This window comes from Schistocerca serialis, chromosome 8, assembly GCF_023864345.2.
Source record: "Schistocerca serialis cubense isolate TAMUIC-IGC-003099 chromosome 8, iqSchSeri2.2, whole genome shotgun sequence".
NCBI classification, from domain to species: domain Eukaryota; kingdom Metazoa; phylum Arthropoda; class Insecta; order Orthoptera; family Acrididae; genus Schistocerca; species Schistocerca serialis.
In genome coordinates, this window is record NC_064645.1 from 440,014,077 (window position 1) to 440,027,919 (window position 13,843).

General features: G+C 37.6%; 1 protein-coding gene across 2 annotated transcripts in view; it reads right to left on the reverse strand.

The window, feature by feature from the left end:
• LOC126416304 (serine/arginine-rich splicing factor 7-like) overlaps window positions 1–8,717 on the reverse strand; it is a 30,452-nt gene extending 21,735 nt beyond the window's left edge. The window contains exons 1-5 of one of the 2 annotated variants that reach the window (XM_050083962.1): window positions 8,618–8,717; window positions 8,275–8,340; window positions 8,004–8,157; window positions 6,940–7,131; window positions 5,061–5,243 (exon numbers count right to left, since the gene is read on the reverse strand). In XM_050083962.1, coding sequence (XP_049939919.1) covers window positions 5,061–5,243; window positions 6,940–7,131; window positions 8,004–8,157; window positions 8,275–8,332 — 587 coding nt within the window. In that variant the 5' untranslated portion in view covers window positions 8,333–8,340; window positions 8,618–8,717. Of the gene's footprint in view, window positions 1–5,060; window positions 5,244–6,939; window positions 7,132–8,003; window positions 8,158–8,274; window positions 8,354–8,617 lie in introns of both variants that reach the window. The other variant, XM_050083963.1, reaches the window with a different exon arrangement.
• Between the last annotated feature and the right edge of the window lie 5,126 nt (window positions 8,718–13,843).

Genomic DNA, 13,843 nt, shown 5'->3' on the forward strand with positions numbered 1-13,843 from the left:
GGAGTACTTTTATGATTACAACATACTTTCCACCCCTAACTGCAGGGAAAAAGGTGCTAAAAACATTACCAAAACTTTACCAGGCCCAAAAGGGACTGACAGAAACGCACTTACACCTTTAGATGCATATTATTTTGTTATCACTAAAAACATGATAGAAGACATCTTAGCTCATACAAACACGTGGACTGGGAAAAAAACGTAGCGATAGCAACTATTTTAGAGTTCATGATTGCAAGACACTTCAGCTCTTTTTGCTCTTTTTGGTGCACTTTTTTTGATTGGCATAAAGAAAAGACATCATGCCAACTGCAGTCAACTGTGGACACCTGATGGTGCTGGTGTGACTATCTTACAATCACTTTTCAGTTATAAACTCTGTTTTTTACTTAGAGCAATTAGGTTTGACAATATGGAAAGAAGAATTGAACCAAGGTCTACAGAAAAAGTGGCACCTCTATGTGAGCTTCCCCAAGAATTTGTAAATAACTTTATTAATCACTATAATGTCAGTGAATTTGTGACAATTGCTGAAATGCTGCAGGCCTTTACAGGCCGTCTTAAGTTTGTACAGTACATTCCGAATAAGCCTGCGAAGTATGGTATCAAACTATACTCCCTTAGTGATGCAAAAACATTTTAAACCCTCAATTTTGAAGTGTATTGTGGCAAACAGTTTGCTGCACCTTATCTAAAATCAAATAAACCTGAAGACGACATCAAAAGACTGGTAACTCCCATACAGGGCACAAACAGGAATATTATGACATAACTATTACACCAGTTATAGTCTAGCTCATAATCTACTAGATAAGAAGTTCACCTCCATTGGCACTTAACAAAAAACACCTGAATTTCAAGCTGGTAACAACGGAAAGCAAATAGACACTCAATGGCTTTCAGTACAATCTGTTTATCTTCAACTGACACTAAAAAACCAGAAGCTGTGGTCCTCCTCTCTACGATGCGTGATACAAATGAAATTGACATCTAAAGTGAGAAATCAGCAGTAAATTTGGACTATAACAGAACCAACGGAGGAGCAGAGACTGAATCAGATGTGAGCATCGTATACTACAGCCAGAATAACCAGATAGCTGCTGGCATCATTCTATCGACATCTTGATATTGCAGGAATAAATTTGAATGTCATCTTTAGCCACAACACCCCAGACAGACAACCGATGGCTTTTTCTTAAAAACCTGTCATATGGTCTTATGAAGGCTCATCTAGTGCAAAGAGCGAAACTAACGAACCTTCTGAAAGCTTTACAAATAGCTCTTGAAAAATTCAGAAAAGGAAGCCCAGTTCATGACAAACCTACACCTGGAATAGATCATATATTTGGATGACACAAAAATGTCAGGACGAAGACATCGTGCAACAATTGTAGAAACAATGTCTGCAAGAAGCATTCTTGTCAGGATGTTGTGTGTTTCTCTTGTGATGCTAATGGCCAGCAGGTGGAAATTTATTCTGACTGAAGACTTATTTATGTAACCTATTTTAATAGAGTTGACTGATTTTTTTTCTTTTACTTTTAACGGAAATAAATAAATACTGCAAGGACATGCTCTTTTACTTCAGTTTTTACCCTTTGGTTTGCCTAAAAACGATAACAATGGGAAGACTAAATTGCGGTGTAAAGGAATGCATAGCCCAAGTACCTCAAGTACGAGTAACCACACGTAAAGACGCAACTGGTCAGCTTGTATAGGATGCCGTCTAGAGGAGCAACTACTCTACAGTAACCTACTGGTACTGTCATACCTGCTCATAGTACCATCAACATGTTCAACGATATCACACAAATGCTACTTTAGTAGTAGTGCCAAAACTGAACAACAAAACACTGTAGGCAACTTTTGTGTTTGACAGTAGTGTGATAACTAGGCATTCAGGAGTTGAGTCTGCTTTAGAAAGGAATTTGAACACAAAAATTATTACGTACTGAAAGTATATATTCTTAGAATTAGGCAGAATAGAATTATATTAATTGAAAGAATTCCATTTTTGGGGCCCTCAGGGCATCCAGGTCCCACTAAGTATGGTGGTTATCACCCCCTGCTGCCGCACTCAGCACACACTGGCAACTACCCTTTCCTCCACTCACTCCATACCGAACTTATATTAAATGCACTGAAAATGCCTTATTCTGTCCTAAGAAAGACTGATGTGATCTGTTTTACTTACAAATCATATAATATCTGAGTTAGTACAATGCTCACTAGATAAAGAAAGAATGCAAGACAATTACTGTGTACGTGCAGGCACATGCAATGCAATTAGTGCTTGCAATCTTGTTTTTATTTTACACAGAAATTGATGTGTCATGGTTCACTGCTTACAATTTGCATGATCTTTCCACGCAAATTGTGGGAAGAAAACAATGTTCTCCTAACTTATTTTTGTGTGAAAGCCTTTAAATTGACATCAGTTTTGTGTGTTTGTATGTTCAGCTCTTTTACAACATTAAAAACTGAATGCAAAGAACTATGTTGTGTGCCAATGTTTTGTTGCTAAACCTCACGTATCATTAAACAGGGCCATAAATACCATAGAACTGCTAAATAATGTACAGCAGATAGTTACTTCTGGATTCAGCATTTCTTTACAGTAGTATAACTTGCATCAATTAAAAACTGTATGCACTAGAAATATTTTTAATATGAAATAAAGGAAAGGCTTATAGCTGACTGACGTATGGAACATGGAGCCACTGTGTGTGTGTGTGTGTGTGTGTGTGTGTGTGTGTCTCCGGGGTGGGGGGGGGGGGGGGGCCTGTGGCACATACTTCTGCTACAGAAGATGTCAAAAGTTGATATGAACATTGTTTTTGTTGCCTTTCCTTTGTTTTACCTACTATTCCATCCTGTAATTACAACTACAGAAAGGTATCTGTGTTTCATATGAAACATTTCTGCTATCTTAGCGAAGATATTTCCTTCAACAACAGTGTTAACAGTATTGGCAATATTTTAAGAATGCTTTCAGTACTGTCTCAAATAATGCTGTAAAATTTTTTTCCGTATGTAATTTATTTTTGAAACCTTTTGGGAGTCATTTCAGCAATGTGAAGACATGTGTATAAAACTATATAGCTTCTGAAGCTAAAAGAATACTCTTTCCAAATACTGTATGATAAAAAAAGACTATAGAACATTCACTGGAGATAGTGTCCCCAATACGCACCCAAAATGCTTACATCAATTTTTCAGTTGCATGTACTTTGACAGAGAAAGGCATATATTATTGATGGAAAGCAGAAGACAACATGGCTAAGTGCCATTAAAATTTTTGGTTGAATCCATTCATAAAACTACGATTTACAGCTGATTAAATATGGATTCTCCAAATCACATGATTTTCTGCATTTTTTGTAGTACAGCTGTCACTACAGGTATTAGAAAAATAATCAGTAACGTGACGAAATACGCCTGGAGAAATTGAAGAATCATGCAGGAGCTTGTAAGGTAAGAGTGCCTTTCGTGTAAGTTATTTGAAGTTGGCATTTCACCATGTGTGTAGATGGTGCAAGCTTGGGACCCACCTACGAGAGGAGACACACGCTGAAACTTTGTACATACAGATTGATGACACTGTGTAGCCTTCCCATACAACATCAGATTCAGAAATTCAGTACGGACCCTGGTCTACTCTATTGCGAATCACATTTTTGCCACTATTATCATACAAGGCTGAACTATTCCTCCAATTAATAAGCTTCCAGTTTACTACACAGAACCTCTTGACAATCTGTGTCAAGTTCATGTGACAGATCAAAGAATGAAAGTGACACCCTTTGTCCTCTACTTGCAAAAGTCCTTAAACAGAAAAAAGCCTGCAATACAGGCCAGCAAGCTTTAACTGTGTCAAGCCAGCTAAGAAACCTATGTACGAAAGAACGCTGAAGTCCATAACCACTATCTTTTGCTCTGTTCAGGGTTTACTTACCTTCCGCAGATAATTCTTCAGATTGACTTGACATGCACAACTCTGTATTCCATCCAGAATTTTCCCTAATGAATTTGGTAAACAAAATAAGTGAACTAATTCATTGTTCTCCCATATTGTGCCAATTCTGGTAAGTATTATATTACATTTACACGAATCCTCTAAGAGAAAAAGGCTCCAGCACAATGTGTTTTCCCAAATTGTAAGACTTGCCGAAAATCACAAGTTACTTACATTAATTAGCACTCATGTTAATGTAATTATGGGCTCTTTAGGATGTAACTTACGGATAATGATCAAATGATGGAAAATGCAGTGTGGCTAGTTGCGTGCGTGTGTGTGTGTGTGTGTGTGTGTGTGTGTGTGTGTGTGTGTGTGAGAGAGAGAGAGAGAGAGAGAGAGAGAGAGAGAGAGATGGGTCAAAAGCTTTGTGACACTGTTGTGCCTACTGTGACTTAGCATCTCCACTATATGGTAAGGGGGCAACTTTCTTTTTCTTAATAATGATGATGTTCATGTGGCTGCAAAATATTGCCACAGCGTAAGTACATCACATTTTGACATGGCAGTGAGTTTTGTATTCAATGAAATAATTTCTATCAGTAAACTTCCAGCCTCCACCAAGATGACATCATCATTACTGTCAAGACCGTATCAGTGTTCACACTCCCATCTAACAACAGCTAGAATGTCATTGAAAGCCAGCAAACTACAAGGGATATTTGCTAGAAATAGTCTTACCACAATCTCTGCTACAAATACATTTCAATTTCAGCACTAAGGATAGTTTTTCCATCTTCTAGCCTCTCAGTAGTTGCTTAACAGTAATGTATGGGCTGAGCAAAGCAAGTTTCATGTGATAACATGCTGCTGAAACACCGAGCTTTTACCATATTTAATGATTCCTGTATTTTCAACTGATCTACGCATCAAGTCTTAATAGGTGTTTCACATGATTTTTCGAACAAAAAAATTGGGGAAATACATTAGCATAAAACATGTTACCTGTCCATATCTCAAATTCCTCTGGACAAGCTCACTGCCAGGAAAGTGTAGAGGTCTGTAGAATGTAAAGTACGTAAGAATTATGAATTCTGTTTCTAACCTGCTTCCACTGCGGCTTCGTGAGCGCGGTGTCCTAGAGCGAGCTGGGCTGCGAGTGCGAGAACGTGACCTAGGTGTCTTCGAGCGGCTGCGAGATCTTGATCTTGTTCTTGAACGACGGCTTCGTGACCTGCTGCGGCTACGTGATCTTGATCTTGAACGTGAACGACTACGTGAGTATGACCTGAGGATGAATAATGCATATGAAAGTAACAAAAATTTACTATGAAGTATACAATGTAAAGATCACTCCTACAATTGATACATTAAACGCACAGCTGCATACAACCTTAATGAAAATGTCTCACTATCTGTAACAAGACACTAAATATTCATCTCCAATGTGCAGCTAAAATCTGAAAAAGCAGTAATATGTCTCCCGATCTTGCAAATAACAGATCAGAAATAATAAAATGTTCATGTGACAAAGGAAACCTGCAACAATTTTCTTTGTCCCAATAAAAATGTAGGGTTATGAATTTTAGTAAAAAACAACATGGCAACTGAAAGTCAGCTACAATTATAACATCGAAGCTTCAGTACTGCTACTCAATTCTTTCACCATTTATTTGGGGAGCATGCAGATGGGAGTGAAATTAACTCAGTTGAGTATTATTATGGACTACATAACTTGATATTAATTGCTGCTCGCCAGACAGATGGCGTGAAACACCCTGTAATGGACAGTAGTCTAATGAAGACTAAACCCTACACAGTGTGACTAATTCGGGATAAAGATAAGCAAATATTGTAACTATAAACTGGATGAAAAACTGTGCAAACTACTCCTGAATAGCCAGATATGCTCTGAGTTAGCCCTCAAAATTCCCTTTACTTTCCAAACGGGTAACAAAATGTCCACACTACATAGACTGCACAACGCAATTAAAATTTGAAAGCTTGCCTCAATCCAAGCACCAAAGGCAGTAATGTGTATCAGGAAGTTTGAAGTTATGTAAGTTATTGCCATGTGCCAACAATCAGAAAAATAAATGAAAATTTTCAGTAATATAACAGTAATAACTTAGAAGTTACACATTGATGTATTTTACAATTTAACAAACTGAAAACTTCAAAATTGATCAGTATGGTCTCAATATTGTATTAGCAAATGGAACAATAATCAAATGATACTGAGTATTGTTATGAATATGTTATATAACAAATAACTGGGTCTCAGAGTTTAACAGCCAGCCCAAAGTATTCCCATTTGTGAAAATTTAAGAACTCACAATGTTTCCTTCCTGATATGAATGGTCCTATAGCAATTCTCACAAAGTGGACTACGTTGGGCCAATTACTAACTCCCTGTCAACTGTGATTAACAGTCTGCTCAAAGACTTTAAACATTTATAAATATTTCACAAAAATCACATTAAAAGAAACATTTGACAGCGAGTTGAAACTATGAAACCCATACTATTAGTTTCTTGTCATCTCTGTACAAGTTACAGACTCACTTATTTGTGAACAGTAGCTCTAGAGGTTCAAGCACAGCAGAACTACGAGAAATTCTTGTCGACAGTGTGCAGAACATAAAACCCGTAGACACAGAAGAGGGAGAACTTAGAGATGGCTGGTGAACTCGAAGCTGTAGCCCACTTTACGCTAAAACACTACGCAATGCTCGCTCTCGCGGCTCTGTAGCTCTGCAGAGCAGTTGGGTTGTGAGGTCGACTTGACGAGATATGTCAGCCGTACGGGTCGAAGAGTGTGTTTTGTGAAATTTGTCTGCCGCTCTTCCTATAAAAACGTTAGGAACAACAATTATAACTGTGAGCAGGGCATGCGTGTGTGCAATATTTTCAGTACGTGGCAAGCAGCCAAGGCCGCCGATTTGGAGGGTCAGAACTCCTCCCCAATCTGAACAAATTACTCACCTGCGCCGTCCACTGCTTCGAGAACGGTATCTGTAGCAATCACGGGCATAGTGGCCTCGCTCCCCACATTCGTAGCACCTGTCTTCTGGGTGAAATGGCCGACCTCGTCGTGGTACTGAACCTCTGAATCGGCCACCTTTGCCACCTATGCCATTTGACATTTCTACACGAACTCTTCTGCCACATATAGTTCTGTTTAATGAAAAAGTAGTGATAAGGGAGACATGATTTAAATAACAAAGACAAAACTACTGTACCTACTATTAATGATCAGGACAAACCGAAGGGGTCTGAACAAGAAACTGCTAGCCCAAAAGAGCAATTTTGAGGAACTGGATGTCATGTATAATGTTGAATTCAGAAACAAGAAAAATACAGGACAAAAATTTATAAAGGAAACAGCATTCTCCAGCAATATATATGGAACTGTTTGTTACCAGCATGCAGTGCATTTGATAACAGATAAAGCCTCCTATTCCTAACTGAAAGATTTCTTTCTTCCACAGTCCCCTTCAAGTCCGACAGAGCATAGAAAATTAATCACCAACAATATTCAGAATACAATGAGACACACGAAAGGAAATAAGGTAATTAAATCACAGCACATGCATGATAAAATTTAAGATTACAAGATCAAGCAGAGCTAAACACCAACAGTAACACAGACTAAATATAACAGTTTCTTACTACTGAGTGAAGTAATTTTAACACAGCTTAAAATACTTTGTATACAATGCACTCTGACAATTCTCAATGGAATTGCATACTTCTGCTGACGTAAGTTTTTACAATAATAAACCAAGGTTATACCCTACTGACTTATGGATGCTACAGAAATGCATGAAAACACAAATTCACATTTACCCCAGAACACATTACTAGTCACAGACAGAAATTTTCGAAACATTTGTTCATACTGCTTGTCACCTTCAGATGAATGCGATAAATATTTTACAACTAAATAAGCCTCCCCCAACACCATGTGTGTTCAGATGGGTTAGCTCTCAAGTGACTTCTCTACAATGATGCAGCGTTACATCGTTGTGAGAGACAGGGGTACATACCTTCCATCCAATCCCCGAATTGCATCTTCTGCGTCTCTCACGTCCTCAAATTCCACAAACGCAAAGCCGGGTGGATTACGAGCGACCCACACATTGCGCAAAGGGCCGTAATACGAAAACGCTTCTTCAAGTTCCTGTTTGGACGCCGACGATCCTAACAACAAAGGAGCCCTTTACTTCTCTTCCTGTCGGTGGTGTCTGAACATTTCAACTGAATTCTCACAATGCATCAATCAACGCAATATATAAATGTGAGGTCTTACTTACGTACCTAAGTCTCCAACATATAACTTAGCATCAGATGACCCCGAATCTCGATATCGAGACATTTTGGTGCCTGGAACAAAAAGCTACTAAATTTAATTTACATATGCCTGAAAACAAGGAATCTATGGTGCTTATAAGACTCAAAGCCAGGTCTACAGCTTCGCCATTACACTCATTTCTGAGCAAAATAGACACCAAACAAAAATTCGTACATCTCGCCGACAACAAAGTTACTCTAATTCAACGACGCAGGCTTATATTTTGCACTCAAAAATTTACAAGGACATTTAAACACTTGCTGTGAAAAACTTCACATACTCAATCAAAAATATTCACAGTACGCTTACCCTACAAAATTTTGCAACTGTCGCATTCAATACAAACGTAATCCCAAAATGGCGATCGAATCAAACGGACGCACAGTCGCAGGAGCTCATGGGAAATACGCGCCACAAGAAAAAGTACAACCCCAAAGATGTTATAGCATAAATTCAAAATATTTCAAAGAATAGCCAATTTGAACGTAAATGTATTGAAAAATGAATGCAAAAGTGTGCACACATGCTTTCTAAAAGCAGTATTTCATTTGACATTATCAAAGCTGTACACGCTCAACGAACTGTCTGCACGAGTTTCTGCGCACAACGATCTGCACAGACAGATTGTTGCTAATGAATAGCAGATATGCGAAATGTGATTTTTTTGTGAATTGTGATTTATTTGTATCATAACGTGCATAATTTAAATCATTTGATTCACGTACAGGAGACATGTAAAAATTGCGGTAAAATTTCACCATAATCATAGAACAGCTCATGTTAACAAACAGCATGAGAATAATAGTACAATTTTATTATTTATACAAACAATAATACCTAACACTTAATTACCCATTGCTCAAATTATCATTTAATCCTCTATGAATTCTTCTATAGAATAGTAGCATCTCTCCGACAGAATCTGCTGCAATATCGTTTTTAAAATTTCTTGTTTCATGTTAAATATGTTTTGCCAATAAACTTGTTATATGTTGTCATCCCCAAACACTGTGGGGTCTGTGCACACAGTTCCAACTGCTGTCTAGGTAGCATAAAATCAGTTTTGTTTCTCACGTTATACGTGTGGTTAAAACTTTTTACTTGCTGTGCAGGAAGATTATAATTTCATGAATGTATATGGAGAGAACAGATAGGATTTTTAGTTTCCGAAACCATGGGCGATAAGATTCTGTTTTCTGTGCACTACATACGTATGTGGCAATTTTTTTTTTTGCAGTTTCAGTATTTGAGATACACTACTCGAACCTATGCAGATAATTATGCCAAATCTAATAACAGATTCAAAATAACTATGATAAGGAATTTTTCATGTACTCAAGTTAGTGGAATGCAAGCATTTCCATTGCAAATGCAAAACTATGTAGTTTATTTGATAGGAAGTCAATGTGTATTCCAGCTTAAGGTCTTGTCCACATTTAGACCTACGAATTTGACCATGCTAACTTCTACTGTAAGTTGATTATTAGATTGTATTTTAAGTTCCACACCTTTTGAATGTTTCGTTTTGAAATGTAAGATATAGGTTTTTGCAATGTTCACCTTCAAACCATTTAACAGGAGCTAGTTTTGTAAGATATCCAGTGTGCTTACGATGGAGCTTGGAATTTTTTCTGTTGCATCATCTACAATTAAAACAGAAGTATCGTCTGTAGACAGAACTGATGGGGAATTTATACCTATGCGTTAGTCATTTATGTAGAATAGGAACAGGATTGGACCAAAATGAAACCTTGAGGCACACCTTGTGATACTGCACTCCATTTAGAATAATAATTCACTGCATCTAAACCAATAGTTACCCTTAGTTTTCTTTTCCGTAAATCTGATGTTAGCCAATTTAGAGTATTGTCCTTAATCCTGATTTTATATAATTCGTAGATAAGCATGTCATGGTTGACAGAGTGAAATTGTTTTGAGAGATCACAGACGATACCTGCAACTTTACTCCTCTGATCCAATCATTTACATATCTTTTCACTGAAGTTATTCACTGCATCCAGAATGTTTTATTATAATAAATGAAAAGCACCAGTTTGCTTTTGTTCTACTTACATTAAAATGATTTTATACTACAAATATTTGATGTGATTTGCAGCTACTTTCTCTAGCACTTTTGACAGGACTGGAAAAATGGAAATAGGATGGTAGTTTCCCAGGTCTTCCCTCGAACCTTTCTCGGCAGAGCTCAGACTTCAGCATACTTCATAACATTGGGAAAGCATCCCTGTTCAAAAGACTTGTTGAATATATTAGCCAGGGGACATGCTATTATGCCACTGCACACAGTTCCAATCGCTTTATTGGGTATCCCATCTCACACAGCAGAGTTTTTATCTTTTAATGATAATATAACATTTTCCACATCCTTCACTGTGACTTTTTTTTAAATCCATAATTTACTCAGCTTCTGGAGTCTGATTCTCCGTTATGTCAACATCTGACTTCGCCACATTTATCAAGAACCCATTTAAACACTCTGATATTTGAACTGGATTTACAATAAAGCTACGATTTACTTTAATCCTATATATTTTATTAGTATTAAATCTAATACCTAACTCTGATTTGACAATTTACCACACTGCTTTTGTCTTACTTTTATGCTCTGCAATGAACTTACGTTTGTATTTGTTTGAGAGCCTTCAGAAACTTTTTAAATATAGTTTTATAACAGCAAAAATATTCGGTAAAACGTCTGTTTTATTATATTTCAGTTTATTGTAGTATTTCCTCTTCTTGACACTAGAAATTTTTATACCCTGAGTTCTCCATTTAAGTTTATTAGTCGTTTATGTTAAGATATGCAAATTGATATTGACAGGTTTTTTGTTGACTCCAATGTGTTGTAATTACTTGGTGGTTATTATGTGTTCTGGGGTGTGTCATTGTTGTTATGAATGTTCTGATTAATTAATAAAATGATGTTTCAGACAGATTTCATGTTTATATTAAAAAGTGCTCAATAAAAGATTATAAGCCCACGCACAGGCGTGAAAGTGAGATTTTATAAACGTTAAAATCGAAGTCGTCGCGAAAATCCACAGCCAGTTCGGGAGTTACGTGTGTGCCGGTCATTCATATTTTGCCGATTGATCATTGTTGGGTGCAGATTGGCGATGTCTTTTTCTCTCACTCAAAGCTAAAAATTAGTGGTAGTAGCCTTAACTATACTTCCAGTGGTTGAAATGTTGATTGGGAGCGAAAATTACTCGATGTGGAAATTTTCCATGAAAGCGTATTTGGCCCATGACGAACTGTGGGACGTTGTTGAAAACCCTCCTTCAGATCCCACGAACCAGGTTGATGCTTGGAAGAAGAGAGAAAAAAAGGCACATAGTCGGATCATACTTTTTGTGGACAAGATGAACTATTCCCGTATAAGGGACACAAATCCAGCACCAGAAGCCTGGATTGCCTTGGAAAATGTATTGGAAGACACAGGACTCACATGTAGAGTGGGCTACCTTAGATCATTAATCACTAAAAAATTAGACAAATGTAAGTCGGTAGACGACTGCTGCAGTCGAATAATAACGACCGCATTTAAATTAAACGAAATGAAATTTGCGGTGAGTGAAGAGTGAATATGAACTTCGCTCCTGGCTGGACCAATGATCATAGCCTTTGAAAACAGTGGTACACATGTCATGGGAGATTCTATTAAAGTGAAACTGCTAATGTATTGCGAATACATAGAAAGAAGGATCCTTTATTGTATGATTATATGATAGTGGAACAAACACTGGTAGCAGTTACTTCTGTAAAATACCTGGGAGTATGCGTGCGGAACGATTTGAAGTGGAATGATCATATAAAATTAATTGTTGGTAAGGCGGGTACCAGGTTGAGATTCATTGGGAGAGTGCTTAGAAAATGTAGTCCATCAACAAAGGAGGTGGCTTACAAAACACTCGTTCGACCTATACTTGAGTATTGCTCATCAGTGTGGGATCCGTACCAGATCGGTCTGACGGAGGAGATAGAGAAGATCCAAAGAAGAGCGGCGCGTTTCGTCACAGGGTTATTTGGTAACCGTGATAGCGTTACGGAGAAGTTTAATGAACTCAAGTGGCAGTCTCTGCAAGAGAGGCGCTCTGCATCGCGGTGTAGCTTGCTCGCCAGGTTTCAAGAGGGTGCGTTTCTGGATGAGGTATCGAATATATTGCTTCCCCTACTTATACCTCCCGAGGAGATCACGAATGTAAAATTAGAGAGATTAGAGCGCGCATGGAGGCTTTCAGACAGTCGTTCTTCCCGCGAACCATACGTGACTGGAATAGGAAAGGGAGGTAATGACAGTGGCACGTAAAGTGCCCTCCGCCACACACCGTTGGGTGGCTTGCGGAGTATCAATGTAGATGTAGATGTAACGACATCAAACCTGAAGGGACATATAGAAATGAAGAATCTGTTCAATATACAAATAAGAAAAGGCCCACAAAACCTATTATTAAATGCTACAAGTGCAACAAACCGAATCATATTGGTAAATACAGTTCTAGCGACGACGAAAAAAGAGAAAGCTCGTCATAAAATGACGATGACTGATATATATTTAGGAAACAGACGCAACAAAAGAAAGCTTTTCTTGCTGCTGATGTTAAATAGTCTCACAGAAAAGATTTTTGTGCTTCAACTCACTATACTAGTCATCGAAAGAAGCTTTATAATGTCTAGCCATGCAATAGTTCAGTGACCAGTGTGGGAGGTGATGGCTTATTAGCAGAGACTACTGGAAATGTTGATCTGACCTTCTATACTGGTGATAAAACAGTAGAAGTAGAAGTATCTGATGTAATTCAATTCCCAAACTCAGCTGTAAATTTGCCCTCAATTAGTAAAATTGTAGGCATAGGGCATAAAGTGACTTTTAACAAAAAAAGGTGATTCATCTACGACACAGAAGGTGAACTAATTGCCAAAGCATTGCCTAAGAATGGCATCTATTGGTTAAATACAAGTGAAATGAAACACTATACAAAATGTAGTGGATTCTTATGGAATTGCAGGCTAGGACATATGAATCGCAAAAGTATGCTGAAGCTGTAAAAGGTTTAAATGTGACTAAATGAATACATTGTGGTCAAGGACCCCTGTGAGATGTCTATCATAGGAAAACAGTCATATCTTCCATTCAAACTAAAAAAAGGTATTCTAAATACATATTAGACTTAATACATTCTGATTTATGTGGTCAAATGGAGAACACATCTGTTGGTCGAAATCATTATTTTCTCACATTTATTAATGATTTTTCAAGATTCAAGTTTTTTTTTTGAAAAAAAAATCTGAGGTGACACAGATGTTTAAAAACTTCAAAGCCATGGAGGAAACACAGACACAAAGAAGAATTTGCGGTCTGATAATGGAAAGGAGTGTGTCAATGATAAACTAAAAAGATTTCTGACTTCTGAGAGTATCATCCACCAGCTTACAGTACGTTACAGGCCATAGCATAGTGGCATTACCGAGAGAGCTAATAGAACATTGGTTAAAAAGGCTAATACTATAATG